At 35.0% G+C, this 15712-nt stretch overlaps 1 protein-coding gene across 1 annotated transcript in view; it reads left to right on the forward strand.

The window, feature by feature from the left end:
* CCDC141 (coiled-coil domain containing 141) overlaps nucleotides 1-15712 on the forward strand; it is a 99236-nt gene that overhangs the window by 73151 nt on the left and 10373 nt on the right. The window contains 16 exon segments of the mRNA XM_068407350.1: nucleotides 1112-1173; nucleotides 1175-1250; nucleotides 2773-2967; nucleotides 4566-4749; nucleotides 6051-6160; nucleotides 8710-8817; nucleotides 9438-9501; nucleotides 12835-12854; nucleotides 13185-13260; nucleotides 13263-13558; nucleotides 13560-13680; nucleotides 13683-13760; nucleotides 13763-13810; nucleotides 13813-13880; nucleotides 13883-13967; nucleotides 13970-14066. Coding sequence (XP_068263451.1) covers nucleotides 1112-1173; nucleotides 1175-1250; nucleotides 2773-2967; nucleotides 4566-4749; nucleotides 6051-6160; nucleotides 8710-8817; nucleotides 9438-9501; nucleotides 12835-12854; nucleotides 13185-13260; nucleotides 13263-13558; nucleotides 13560-13680; nucleotides 13683-13760; nucleotides 13763-13810; nucleotides 13813-13880; nucleotides 13883-13967; nucleotides 13970-14066 — 1688 coding nt within the window.

Raw genomic sequence — 15712 nt, forward strand, 5'->3', positions numbered from 1 at the left:
CATATGTGTGTAAACGAAAGTGTGACTTCTAGAGATTCATCAGTGTCATTCCTATCATTCTGGATTTAAAAAATATTTCATATATTTAAGAAAATGTAGCAACATTCCATCTAAGTAACAGAAGAGTTTTACAGCAAATTTAATATTATTAAATTTAATAGTAAGCTGATATAAGTCCATCTGAAAAGTCTTGAAAGGCACTGATGCTTCATAGTCAGAGTTACTAGTTCATCTTAATTTATATTATTACAAGTATCATTTTCCCTAATGCTGAGCTTGCTGCAGAAGTCAGTGCTAACTGGTAGTAATGCTCTCATGTGGTACCAAATCTATCTAGCTGCAGTTAGGTGAGGCTTTCTTTGGGTATCTATTACGCAGAATCTATCTGCTACTATACACATAGTATAGTTATTTGAAAGGCAGGTGCTCATATAGTCTACATCTTGATCCTGCAAAGAGCTGGATTCATCTCTGTATGCTGTGAATAATTGTACTAAGATGTTTGGACTAGCACAGTGTATAAAATAAAGCCCCTGTGTAACTTCCTTTCCGAAGGGCTTCTGAAAAAGGAGGGGGGAAGAAAACCCCAACAAAAAAGCCAACCTGACGTAAACTAAATGTTGTATTGTAGGAGAAAAATGCTATGAATAAATACAAATCTACCTGCCCAACCCCAGTAAAATTGTTTTTCTGGAAACTAAGCATGGATGTACGTTTACATGGCTACCATTTCCACTAAATGGACTAGAGTATGTGAAGGGTACCTGCATCTAGTTAAAATCAATGAAAGCTCTCAGACAAGATTTTTTCATAGATTGTCTGAGCAAGGATCTTATCCTTTGCCCCAATCCTTTTTTTTTTGCCCCAGCCATTCTAGAAACAATACTCAGCATTCAGAATGCAAAAATGTTGATTAGTAAGATTTCCAGTTTCCACTACTGGAAAGAAATTCTGAGGAAATAAGGATGCTTTATGAGATGGCATAGTATTATTAATTTCTGTATTAAATTTTCAGTGTTCAGATTGTGGTCTGTTAAACAGCTCTTGAAAAAACCTAAATTGAAATGTGCTGGTTTCCTTTTTACTAACAAATATGCTTACTCTGTTTCAGCTCAAAGAATCATTTAAGGATCTCAAAAAGAAATTCAACAATTTGAAGTTTAACTATACAAAGAACCTGAAAAAGCTCGAATCTGAAAGTACTTAAAATACAGATTCAGCAAGTTGATACATATGCAGAGAAAATACAGGTAATATTAGAAATTTTAGTCTTAGTGAAGGCTTCACTGGTTGAATTGCTGTGGCCTGTGCCAAGCAGATCAGAGGAGATGTAAAATGTATTGTGAGCTTCCCTGTTACTCAGCTTTATAGCCTTCCTATATCTCAGTCACTGACTGAGATATTTTTCATTGTTCTGTTCCTTTTATTCCATTTCTTCAGTGAAATAATCAGAACTTGCGCTTTTTTTTCTCTTGCCCTGCCAGTCTCTTCCGTCACAACTTTTTTACTTGAAATTTTCAGTAGCTTCTATGATTTTATTTTTGCTGTTTCTTTTATTTTCATTGACTACTCCTTTTACAACCTTTTTTTTTTTTCCCTTTCTTGGCAATTTCATCCACAAATGCAAATTCAAATCACAGAAACATTGAGGTTGGAAGGGACCTCTGAAGATCATCTGGTCAAAATTCCTTCCTCAGAGCAGGATTAACTAAAAAAGGTTGCTCTGTCATGTTTGGTTGGGTTTCGAATATCTTCAGGGATGGAGACTCCACAACCTTTTTGCTTGGACAGAATTTCTTGTATTTCAGATTGGGTCCATTGCCTCCTGTCTCTTCACTAGACACCACTGAGATGAGTCTGGCTCTGTTTTCTTACTTCCTCCCATCATGTTTTATACACATACTAAGATCCACCTTGAGTATTCCCTTCTCCAGACTAAAAAATCTCAGCTCTCTCTGTCATTGTATGACGCATGCTCAGTCACTGTCATCTTTGTGGCCACTTGCCAGATTTGCTCCAGTATGTCCAGGTATTTCTTGTACTGGGGAGCCCAAAGTGCATACAGCACTAGTGCTATGTAGAAGGGAATAATCACCTCCTTTGACCTGCTGACACACTACTTTCCTACCAGTGTATAAGTGGGCAGCTCATGAAACACTTTCCTATTTTAAACCAATCTCTTCCTTTCCAAACAAAATTAAGGAACCTGTCTTTTGCATCACTTGTAAAACAGCTAGCACGACAGAGCTTGATCAACTGTCAAGACCAGTGTTCCCAGGATATAAAATACATAACGTATGTATGTATATCATCTTATCCTAAAATTTTACATGTCATGTTTATACCAGACATCATAAAGTACTAGTATGAATACTTGTTCCCCTTGGACTTTGGGATTATGCTAGATCGTCACTGATGTTGCTTACATCAGATTATTAAGCAATAATGTTAATATTCTAGGATATAAATAACTGTGATGCTTAAATTGACTTGTATTTGGTCAAAGACTCGAAAGGCTTAGTAGTACTTTTTCCTTTCCAGGTTCAATGGAAGTTATTTTGTTCAAGATCCCATGTTTTATTACTACAGATATTTAATTATTTTTAAGCTGAAAAGTGTAACTCAGTTCCACCTTTAATAAATATAATTTACGTTGGTTTCCTTGTAGAGGCCCTCCAGTTCGTGTGGTTTTTCCCATGATTTTTACTTTTTATTTCTAAAAATAGAAATATTTTTGTTGTGGTATTTAACATTGCTACATCTTTTAAACAGATTCTTAAAAAGAAGATGGATAATTTAGAGAAGAAAGTCATTGGCTCTTTGGCAAATGAACACAATGCTAATGTTAGAGTCCTCTTGGGGTCAACTGGTGACTTACAGAAACAGCTGAATGACTTTCGCAGAGTTGTGGAGGATTACAAGCAAAGTCTGGATCTCCTGGAGCATCTGCAACAGATGATGGAAGAGGTACTAGTAAACCTGAGACCCCCACTGTGGTTGTAATAAAGATCCAGGACTGGGATAGAGAAAAGTGCTTACAACTACTTCAGGCAAAATCTGTGGCTTCCAAAAGTAGCAGATTGTTAAAAAACTGTATTTTCTTCTATTTTTTTCTCTGTAACTTTGTGGAGAAAGAGGGAAAAAAAAATATGCAGCATGAACATATTTTTGCACTTGCACTTTCATAGTGATTCAGCATATCTATGATCATACTGATGAGCTCATTTTTTCTAAATGTATTCTGAGGCAACACAGGAAGTACCACAAGGCACTCTTCGACAGCTGTCAAACCACAAGAGCCAGGTTATCACAAATACCCACTTTGTTAGTTGTCAGGAAGAGCTGTCTGTGTGGTATGTAATTCTGGAACTGAAATGTAAAATATTCAGTTCTTTAAAAGCAGCATATAATTTTTTAAATAGACTTAATTATTAAGTATATGTATATTGTTTTCTGAACTGCAGTCTAAGTCTTCAGTAACTTCAGTAACTTGGAGACTTCGGTAACTTTATTTTAATGTGTCTAAGGACTGCCTCATGCATTGCCTTTTTTTAAAAGAAAAAAAAGTTTGTAATAGTGTTTTCCCCTTGCCACATTGTGTTGGTGCATCTGCTATGAGGCAAGCACATTCTTGTCATCATTGTTTATTTTTAGAAATAACACTGTTCGTATCTCCAAAGTGATCTGAATGCATGACAAATAAATTCCCTTAATGGTGGATCACAATACTATAGTTTTGTTTAAAAGATGTTTTCAGTGTCCAGTGGTCTGATCAATGTGTCATTTCATATATCATTAGCAAAGCAATTTGTTACCATTTGTCGTGCATCTACATTTTTAAACTGCCCCCTTACTTTAAGGGAAATAAATTATTTCCTAGAGCTAAAATTTAAGATTTCTTTTTTTTACTCGGTGTAAAGTATCATCTTTTACTCAATAGTGTTCTTTCAGTGATTAGGCACAGTCTTACACACTGACTTTAATGGCAGTTAAAAATTGTGATTATTAGCTGCTTGCTGTAATGATACAATATGGGTGATACTGAGTGAATGCCAGATTCTATCCTCCTCTGAGTATTGTTAACCAACAATGTTTATTAAGGGTATGTTCTGCAGCCTATTCTTGTCAGTGGAAAGATTCCTAGCAACTTTAATGCTTGCTGAGACCAAAACCCCTGTTTGCTAGTAGACTAAATCTATGCAACCTTGCTGCCTTTGCAGAGGTATAACTGCGGCCATGAAACAAAGTTTGTGAAATTAGTCAGTTGATATACAAGGTGGAAAGAACTCAGAAATAAAACATATGTTTGCAGAACCATTAATTAATACCATCATCATGCTTGTAAGATGAGCATGGATCTAGTGTTTAAAGAAAATTTAACAGCTATTAATATTGGAAGCAGCACTGGTCATGAACAAATGTTTTTCAGGTTAAATTAAAATCAGAAAATTTAAGACATACTCTATGCCACTGATTATGGAAAGTCTAAAAATAGTCCAGTCTATTCTACAAAATCTTGCACTGCTGATAATAATTCATTATCATGCGGTATTTTTATCCCTCAGTGTCAATTTTGGTTTGAAGATGTGAGTGCAACAGTCGTTAGAGTTGGCAAATATTCTGCAGAATGCAAAACGAGAGAAGCAATAGAGACTCTCTACAAGCAATTCAATAAGTTTATTGAACCTACAGTGCCTCAACAAGAAGAAAAAATTCAGCAGATTATAGACCTCGCTAAACAGTTATATGGTGAGAAGCTGTATGGTAATTGTTCATTTAAGAAGAAAATCCCAGGAAGTTTAAAAAACAAATGTTGTTTTAAAGTATTGACTGGAAGAGGTGAAGGATTTCGGAACAAATATTTAAAAAAGAAAAATATGGAAGTACTCAACAGTCTGGTAGTTACTTGGTTTTCTGCATACAGCCTGAGTTCACCTTGAAGTCAAAGTGTGAAAGACCTTGTAATATTTATGAGCTTGGAATTAAGACTTCATGACTTATGCTATCTCATATCATGCAAGCCTTTGAAGTCAAAGTATATTACAGTGATGTATCTCAGTGCTGAGTGAATTTTTTACATTAACGCTGTGAATAACTAGTGGTACTTGATTGCCAACTTTCTTAAACATTTTATTAGCAAAAAATGTAGATTGTTATGTAAATACTGTATTTGCAATTGTATTGATTTGCAGTATTGTTGACCAAAAAGAATGAAGGTCAACAAACTTCAGGTTTTGCTTTTTTTCTCCCACTCATAATGTTTATATACTTGTTGAAGTTATTTTATCCAAAGATAAAGTGACCATCCAAATGTGCAAAGGATACTGTGTAGCCCATCAATTCAAGCAGTAAATCTGAAAAAAATTCAACAGAGTCAAACTCTGCTTTTGAATTCCTCTAATTTAGTGTTGAAAAGACTATTTAGAGAGCACAGATTGCTTTTCTTTTTCTTCTCTCTTTTTATTTTTTAACCTTCTGAATCTTTTGAACATTCCTATCTGTAAGAAAGGAGCTGACAGAATGGATTTTTGACACCAGCTGATTAGGAACACTGGGAGAAAGAAGCTGCTTTGTGTTTTTAAGTCATTACGTGGGAAAAAGTTTCTCTGTCCTGCCTTTTTTTTTATATTTCTTATAACAGGGATTTAAGTCGTCCCTCCTAGCTGTAAAAGGCAACTAGTTTAGGAGACACTTTACAAGGTCAGCATCTTTTAAAGCCATAGGAGTTGCCAAAAATACAAATAAGTTCCAAAAGTCATTAGATGAATGGAAAGAAGGCTTTGCCTTACACTGTGACCGTATCACTAACCAGATAGATGTAATTTTGTTCAAGAAGAAACCCAGCAGAAGACCTGCAGCAACTATGAGGCCCCATCTCAAGTAAGCTAGTAAGAGGTAGGAAAGCACATTGCTGTGAATCACAGAACTCCTTCAACAAAACAAAACACAGAACAATGTAGTTATTGTATATTGCAGTTACAAAGTACATTGATTGTTATGCATCTGTTTGAGGCATTCTGTTCTACTTTCGTGTTGTTTTACCATTGTAGGTATTGAAGAAGGAAAGAAGTATGTTGAAAAAGCCATATTAAAGTACAAAGAAATCCTTAATTCTGTTGATGAGTTGTGTAGATCTCTCAGAGAACTTAAGGAGACTAAGGTATTTTTTTTTTTTAATCTGGAGAATATCTTACATCTGCATCAATTTATCACGCTTAGTGTCTGAATCAGTACTTTTAACTGAGGATAATCTATGATAGCATGAAGCATTTCTTAATTGTTCACTTTTCCATTACCTTAGGTAATGATTGTAATGAATCAATGAAGTGCTACTTGTTTGTGCACTAAGCATTCCTCCTAGGTTTCATTTTCTCAATTTCTTTCGGAACTGTTACTGCTTTCCAGTAACCTTCAGGGGAAAATGTCACGATTTCTTGAGTATCTAGGCAAATACTTTTTTTCATATTTCTTCTTCCCTTGGTACTGTAATATAGGTAACTGCTAGATCTATAAAATGCCAAACAACCTAGCTTGTCTTCCTGTTGGGAAAATCATCCCAAAACCCAAGTTGTGTTAAACCCAAATAATTTAAATTAGAAAAACATGGCTTATAATGTAAATATTAAAGAGAACAACAACATTTTTAGTTTCATATTGTGATAAGCTTCTTTAAGTGTAATCAAGTATAATGTATCAACTGAGGAGGAATTATGGAAGACAGCTAAGAGTGCTAGAATACAGACTGTGTCTACTCCACCCCCAACTCTCAAAGTAATACATCAAAAATCTTCCACATACAGCAATAGCTGATGGGTTAATTCTTCTGTAAAGCTGGAAGAGTTAAGATGTTGATGATGAATGTTATTTCACTTCTCTTTGATGGAATTATAGTATAAAAACTGATGAACACTCAAATTATCCATTAATACACTTTAAAGCAGTAAGAGCTGACAAAAATACAAATGACTTCCAGAAGTAATTAGATGAATGGAAAGAAGGCTTTGCCTTGCACTGTGACCATAAAGAAACTTCAATATAAATGCCAATTAGCTTTTTCAAAGTGATCCTCCCAATCTGTCTGTTACATAAATGCTGTTGTGTGCAGGACAGTAGCTCCAGGTTCTCTCAGAACAGGGCTTGAACCTTTGATCTTTTTTGTTAGCTCAACATAATATCTTTTCAAGAGAAGTGGTATTTCAAAATAATGGTAATATTTTACTTAGGCTAATTTTGCGAATTGTAAAGTTATCTTTCTTTAATAGGATTGTTTGGAGAACACTTCACACAGAACCATTCATAAAGTATTTACTGATTACTTTAAACTTTAATTTAGGTAATTCTTTAAAAAAAGTCAGTCAAAAGGAATATTATAAAAATGAATTTTCTGCAATAGAGAGTAGTTCTGCAACTTTTTTCAAAAGAAAGTTGTTATTTTTTTATAATATCTAGTATTCTGAGATTTTAAAACTAACATTCTTATTGAACATTTCCAGAATATCTCAATAGTCGATGTCTGTATCTTATGAAGAATAAATCATTCAGCAAATAATCTACACAAATAAGTGCCATGAGTATGGAATGCCATGACCCTGAATTCAGTTTCACTTTCTGTCATTTTTAAAGTGTAACAAATTAAGGGGAAATGTATTGTGCAATCTTTCCTGACTTTATATGGCTGTTGGATGTCTGAAGAAAACAACTCTTGGATTTTTCAAGTACAAATTAAAGACTACTTTTTCTTCAGAAAAAAATAGATTGAACAGATCACACAGAATTTTTCACTTGTTTAATGCTAGAATGGAAATTAATAATGCAGCGCTTTCTTATAAGAAGTTATTTAGGACTGTAACTTTAGCTGGACAGCTAAAGATGTGAAATACACAAAACGATAAAACTTTTATTTTTTCTTGCGTTATACCACTGTGATGTTCTTTGAAATCTGTAGATTTCTTTCGTGACAATTTTAAAGGATTCATAAAATTACAGTATGGTTGTCCCGATTTCTGTTATGTAAGTACTTTGTAACTAGTTGTGCAGTCTTTGAGACTTAAGCTAGAAATAAATACTAGCCAAAAAGAATGGTAAAAGTAGCTGATCTAAAGTACAGTTAACTACATTCAGAGTGGTTATGGACTGTCCAGACAGGAAGTTGAAGAAGGAAGGAAAACAAGAACAAATACAAATTCTGCCTCGCTATGTTTTATGCTTAGAACACATTCTCCCCTTTCTGCCTTTTAGACAATCTTGAACATTCAAGAGACTCACAAATGTTTCTTTCCTCCCTAGAGCTGTTTTCCTGAAATCCTGCATTTTTTTCTGGATTTGTTTATTCTCTTTTTCCTAATAGTGTAACTTTCTTAATTCTTTATTTTCCCTTACTCTCATGTTAGGTACAAATCGGTTAATATTCCTCAGATTCTTGACCAACCACTTGAGTTCTTCAGTCTTTGGTGTCCTATACTTTCCCTGTCTCAGAAAAGATCCCCTCAGCTTTGAAAAATGTTGTTTTGCTTGTCCAGGAATGAATGAATCAGATTTTGCTGCATATTTTTGCCATAAGCAATTTACACCTCTGCTGATGACAGGTTTCAGATAAGATTTCAGTTATTTTTTTTCTACTCTGTTGTACAGAGCATAAGTCAGTACGTAGCTAACAATTGCTACCTTCTATTGTGCATAAGCTTACTTAATTTTCTTTTCACATGGCAGAAAGATGAGTTTTCTGAAGAGTTGGTTACTGTTCAAAAAGAAGAAAGAAATGGTCAAGAAGCATGTAAGGCTGTTATTGAAGACAAAGCAGAGGAACAAAAGCAGCAGGTTGGTCAGGTTTTTTTTAACTAGATCTCTGTTTCTTAGAAGACTTTGTGTATTGCTGTAAAGTTTATTGCTTTTCAGTCTTGAAGCCTCCCTTAAGATGGGTATTATCAGTGTAGTCTTTGGTCATTTCTGTTTCAATTGTTTTTTAGTTACCCATTTGCCTTCTATCCAATCCACATATTCTTCTCTATGAATTTTATTTTTTTAGCCTTTTATTTTTACTTGCCTATGTATCTCTCTCTCTTTTCCAAAATAATATTCTTTTCGTAATCTTTTACCGATTTTCCTTTGGTCCTATTGCCACAGTATTCTTAATGCAGACATCCTCTTTGTGACCATTCCTCTCTCTTCAGGGGAGAACACATTCTGCTCTCTCCTTTATCAAAAGACTTAAAGGAATATAGGAAGTAATGGAGACTGCTGTTAGTATTTCCCAGAGCCCTAATATTCATATAACCCCTAGAGACAAGCTATGAAAGTATTTGATTTATAAGTAATATGCTATGAGAGAAGCCTCATAGCTCAGAATTTGAACTAAGTAACGGGAGAAATTATGATGCTTTATTGAATCATTAAGGTATTCATCAGGGAAAAAGGTGTTTAAAACATTTTTCTTTCAGATGGCATCAGATAAATTGCTTATGAATTCAGAAAGCATTGCTAAACAGGTATCTGCTGTTCTTGGTTTTTTTTAATCAAATTGATGGACATTGTTGTGTACTCTCAAAGGAATTTTACTCCTTAATTCATTGCTTCTCAAAAGTGATGGATATTGTTATAGATTGGTGGTCTTTGATTGTCTTCTCATTTACAGTATTACAAAAATCCAATGCAAAACGAGCACAGAATTGCTTCGCTTTTGCAACAGTGTGAATAATAGGAAAGAAATCATGGCAAAAACATGATGAAACACAGCTGCAGCTGCCAGCAGTTCAGTATGACATCATGTCACAGATAATCTACTGTACTGTTGGTACAACACTATACATCAAATAAATAACAGAACTCAGCATCAAATAGTCGTCTTCACCCTCACCTCAAAACACTTAAGTTACATTTCAGCTGCCAAAATTCTGTGCAGCAGAGATCATAAATAAGTTCCAAAGTATGGATTGCATGTTGAGCACAATGCACAAAAGGAAATTTGATAGCGAAAGACTGGATATGTGTTTAGAATTATAAAAATCCTAGTAGACAAGCATGTTTTATTCATGGATATACAGTAAATAAATATGAAAGGTTCCAAATTGTCAATGAATAAATGTAGTCTTAGAAATACAGGCAATACAAAACCAGACCTATGTTTTATGAGATTAATTCCTTTAGCTTAAAGAACATTTTGAAGCCTTGACATCCTGGATGCAAATGTAAATAATTTAGTATGTGAAATATTCTGGTAAATTGGAGTGGGTGGTAGTATATTTAAGTCTTTACAAAGGTGGGATACATTGGTAATTGATTTAGAGCTCTAAAAACTTCCATTTTGCAAGCTGATAACATAGACCAGTAGTACAAGACATTAAATTGTGATGTTTTGTAGAAATTCAACTAATATTAACATTCCTTTCAGTTCAATACAGAATGTCCTGTAATCTGCTGAGGAGCCAAAATTAAGCCTAATTAATTTCTTACCTCCATTCCAAGTCAATGGGAGTTTCACCATTGACTGGGAGCCCAGATTTCACTCAAAATTTTGTGTCTGTTGCAAAGAACCACCCTCAGGAGAATCACCTCACCCAGCAGATCTCCATAACCCTATTTCCTATTTTGCTAGGCCACAGCTTTGTCAGTCCTTGTCAGACTGTGCCTCAGCTGCCAAGGGGAGAAGTCAAGGGTATGTGAAACAGCAAATATCAGATGTGAAGTATGGCAATTACAATGCCTCCACCCTTTTCATCACTCCATACTTTACTTGAAGAAGTAGCAGGTTCTTCTCACTAGAGCTTTTCTGCCTTCCATTTCCATCCTTTCTGAGGAAAGACCTGGCATATCCCTAGCCCCTTGTCTGTTGGGCCAGCAATCTCTAACTTTGTCTATACTTCTGCAAGCTAGTTTTGCAGTATTAATTTGCTTCAGTAATAAATATCACCCTCTAAAAAGTGGCCTAAACCTTCTCATGGCCCATTCATCCTCATGCTTCTTTGATCCGAGGTGGCACACCAGGGCTGAAAGTCCTCATGCTGCCAAAGCCTGTCTGACAGCTTGCTCACTCACTGCCCACCTGTCATTCTTTTCCCCAGCGTTTTCCCCAGAGTCGTTTTCTAGCAAAGTCTGAAATAACTTTGTTCAGTTCTGTGACCTCCAGACGAGGTGACCATGAAACTGACAGCACATCCCTGCACTAAGATCCTAGATTAGTCACTGGAAGATTCTTACATTTTCGTGTCTTTCCCATAGTTACACACATGTATGCCACTGTGTGTACATGTGCGTAGGCTCCTCAATAGACAGAATGAATCTGGACCATTGATTTCATTCGGACAGTAGAGACTGGCTATTCAGAAATTTTGACCTACGTTTTTTAAATATACCTGCTCAGAATTTAACATTCTAAAGAATTTTTCAACTTCTTAATATTTAATCAGATTTGGTTTATTAAAGTTGCTAGTGCAAGTCAGACCAAAACAGCCAGAATTTGCTACTGAAGTGCCTATTAAAGCTTCATTTAAGGAAGACTTGTAAATTTGATCAGGCTTAAAACTGAGACAGTTACTTAGAACAGTGCTGATAAGGTTATAAAAGCTGGGCGACAGTCAAATTTGCAAATCCTAGAAAAATATATTGTATGAGTGTATTGGAATTAACCCCTAAAAATAACAATTTCTTAGAAATTGTTTACAATTAGTTAGAACCCCAATAATAAATTTGAATACATGCAGAAGGAAGAAGCAACTCAGTATTTATTGTTTTCTGAGTGATTGGGAAGGGGGTAAATGGATACATTTCACCAAATTGGAAAGTCAATTATAATTTATCATGTTTATACCATGATTATTCATACTGAAAGACACTTTGGGGGTCAGAGTGCATCAAGGGATGCTTGTGGAAAACCTATTTTAATATGCACACTTAAAGTTCAAGTTCAGGTAAGATAAAGTTCATCTTACAACTAAATGGAATTGTTTAGTAAAATTGACACAGTAAAATCCCAGCTTTCTTCCAGTCATTTATTCATGGATCTGGCATGAATCACATGGCTTTGAAATAACAAATGTATTAACTTGGAAAAACATCTATATTAAAACTACCATATCTACAGGACCACAGCACATGTGAGGTTCTATTACTTCTTTTTACTTTTAACTTGTTAATTTTGTGCACGGATAATTAGGTTAGGTTTAGCACAATAAAGCAAAAAGGAAGCCGAAGTGAATGTGCTGCCATACTTTTGTACTGGATACTGCTAGAGAGACCTGATTTGGAAAGCAAGGACGTCCAGTGTATCACTCAATTGATCTGAGTGAACAGTTTATAGGTGATAGAAACATCGCTTAGTAGATTACATAATTTTGTATAGAACTCAACAATGGAGAGAATAGCATATGAAAACGTTATGACACCTTCTGTGAGAGCCCTGGCACAAATGAAATAGGCCTGAATATGTGATTACACAATTATATAAAAATTAAGAGGCAGAGACGTAATTAGTAAGTCAGATAATATCTTTGATATTTTGTGATTAAAATTAATGCACTCATGCCACATCCAGTTTTTTTTGAAACATGATAAAAAAATATATATAAAAATAATTTTAACATTGTTTTCTGTTAATGTTTGGACAAGACTGTGAAACAGCTGGCAAAAAACGAGGGAATTATAAAACACTTGGAAAATATCTTAGAGATGTTAGTTTAATTCTGGAAATCTTGGATATGACTGGTGACTCTCTTTCTCAAAGAATCAAAGTCCAGTAACTTGGCTGTTAATATACTTTTATTGCTATGTAACTGTTTGCCATTAGACGTAATTAGACCTCCTCGTCCTCCACCTTCCCCTTGCAAATGCTCTTATAAACAGCAGCTACAGGAAATCCACAGGTTGTCCTTTGTTTATAGAAAGAGGTACTTTTTCCTTTTATTGTTACTGTTATAGTAAAGCTTATATATAATTTATAATAATATCTGCTAGAATCTATTCGAACAGTTCGAAATTCCAGTAGTTGCTGCAAAATTTTCTGAGGAATTATCCTTTTCCACGTATTTCCTCCTGCTTCTCAGAATATGTTAAGCTTAATTAGGAGAAATATTTCAAATATGTTGCTAGCTTTTGCATGAAAAGTGGATGCACAGAATGATAACTCATTCTCTCTCTCTCTTTTTTTTCTTCTTCTTTCCCTTCTCTTTTTTCCCATCCTAATTTAAGGAGAGGAATAATTGGCTGATATTCCACTTATCTGTCCAGCTGGTGAGGATCTTGTTTCACAGGATACGGAGCTGTCATCTTCAGCAAAGAGGATAGTTTACAGACTGAATTCCTGGCAGAAGAAATACCCTCCGGAGATGAATATGAGTGTATATCACCTGATGATATCTCTTTGCCACCGCTTTCTGAGACACCAGAATCCAACCTCTTACATTCTGAAACAGAGCTAGAAGAACAGTGCTGTTGTAGTTCTCATAGTCTGCATGTCAGTTCCTATAGCTTGCAAATGCAGAAAACCACTAGTATTAAAAAAGTGATGGAAGTGTCTGATCTCTTAACAAATTCTGCTTATGCTGATGCTACAAATAATAGAACGGAAAAGCCCATCAGATCAGTTTGAGAAGTTTTGTATCTTTTCAAGAGATTCTTGTCCAAAAGTCAGAGCAGTATCTCCTTTGACTTGTAGCTTACAAGGAATATCTGAAGCTAGCACTGCTTCCTGCACTATAAATGCAAACCAGTATATAGCATGATGATGAGTGAAGTGTGCAAAACATATTTGCAACACCTTGAACTTCGTAAAGCATGGCAGAAACACAAGAACAATTGCATGATTTGAATAACTGTACTAAAACAAGGACAGGCTGCATGCTTTGCCTGATGCATTCTCAGGTTTCGTGTTTCAATCAGACGCCACCAGAAAGCTGTCAGAGGCAGATTGGTCACCCGAGAAGAGATTAAAAGTTCATCAGAAAAGAACAGCACAGCCAGCCTAACTGGACAGGCGCCTACTTCTCCAGCTTCTCTCTAACAAAAACCGTCATGGAAGGTTCTCCGGTAACTTTGGAAGTAGAAGTAACGGGATTCCCAGAGCCTACACTGACATGGTGGGTAGCTTAAAATGAGAAGTAGTAAATACACCTATTAGCAAGACATCCTGAACCACTTATAAACCAAATTAATTAATCTATAGACTAGAATAAATGGTTGTATCCTTTCTACTCCACACTTCTGCATGATTCCCACTTTCAAAATTGCTTTTGACAATTAACCTACTTGAAATAACCTCTCTGTACTTAATTTATGAATAATGAGAGCATCAAAATACTGCAAGCATATCCAATGTTTTTTGAGCAAATACATCATATGGTTTTTATATTCTGGAATATAACATTCCACTTGTTCAATAATTTCTCAAAACAAAATGTGCACTCCAGATTTACCATAAGTAAATTGTCTGCATTTTCTCAGGATTGTGGCACTATATATGGACAGACACATACATGTGTGTCCACGCTGAAATATTTATATACCCACGACATATACATAGAGACACACATTTTTATATATGTGAGAGGTCAGTTGTTGAAAACTGGAGAGAGGTTACAGGTTAAAAGATACCCTAAATGTCTACACTAAGAGAACAAGTTTTATATTATATATTTGTATGCCCTCTCTGTCTCTCTCTGAATTGCTGTATGTCTAATTAGATTGCTTTATACTGCATTTGTGAGAAATAGAGATGATGTAGTATAAACATCTTTTAAGATGACTTTTTAGAAATTCCCTGCCAAGGAAAGAGGGGCAGGATTTCAACATTTTGGTAGTAGTCCTCTGTGTGTTGGCATATTTTCCTAAAACTTTACTTCATTTGCCATTTCTCCACTTGTTCCGTTAGACTTTCACAATGGATGCATTTCTTTTAATGTAGTAAAATTAGATATGCCTGTTATTGGAAGCATTTTGATGTTAAGATTATTATTACACATGTAAAGAATTAGGTGAACTGTAGCTTTTAGTAAGCTGCATTTCTTCTATGGCACTGAGAAAAATACTGGACTCTGCAACCTTGTGCTATACTGTGTTGATATCATAAAGTTACTTTGTTTTAAAATCCTGGTATTCTACAGTTTGAGGAGTATTGTTGAGTGAAACAAGAGGTACTTTCAGTTTTATTTTATCATAAGAAAGCATTAATTTAGCTAAAAAAATATATACACTGTTGATATATGGTCTTTTAAAGAATAACATTCAACTGAAAGCATTTTGAAAATTAGAAATTTATGAAAACAGAAAAAATGGGAGGTTTCGTAATTAAAAAATCACCAATACCATGTATTTTAGTAACCGATGCAGACATTTTATTTGATATACATGTAGAAAAAACATTTCTATGTTTGTGCTAGGTTAAATGTAGCTTATGCACATCACAAGGCAAGAAGAGCCAGAATTTTCCCTCACTTCCAATATGTAAATCAGGAGTTAATACCAGTACATGGTGACAGATTCTCAAGTGTTAGAATATGACACCAGTTCTCTGAAATAACTCCTGATGCATTGTTCTGTCCTGTTGATGATGTGAACTAAGTAAAATGTTAAGTGGGCTGGGGTGGAGGAACAGGTCCTTGACGGTTCTTTATACTGAAGAACACAAGTTCAGAAAGTTTGTACATTGCTTATGCATCTTAACAGCCTATTCATGAGTTGAATGTGGATTCACTCAACACCTTACTAGCAAAAACGTTTCTGCACA

Source organism: Nyctibius grandis, chromosome 9 (genome assembly GCF_013368605.1).
Source record: "Nyctibius grandis isolate bNycGra1 chromosome 9, bNycGra1.pri, whole genome shotgun sequence".
Lineage (NCBI taxonomy): Eukaryota > Metazoa > Chordata > Aves > Nyctibiiformes > Nyctibiidae > Nyctibius > Nyctibius grandis.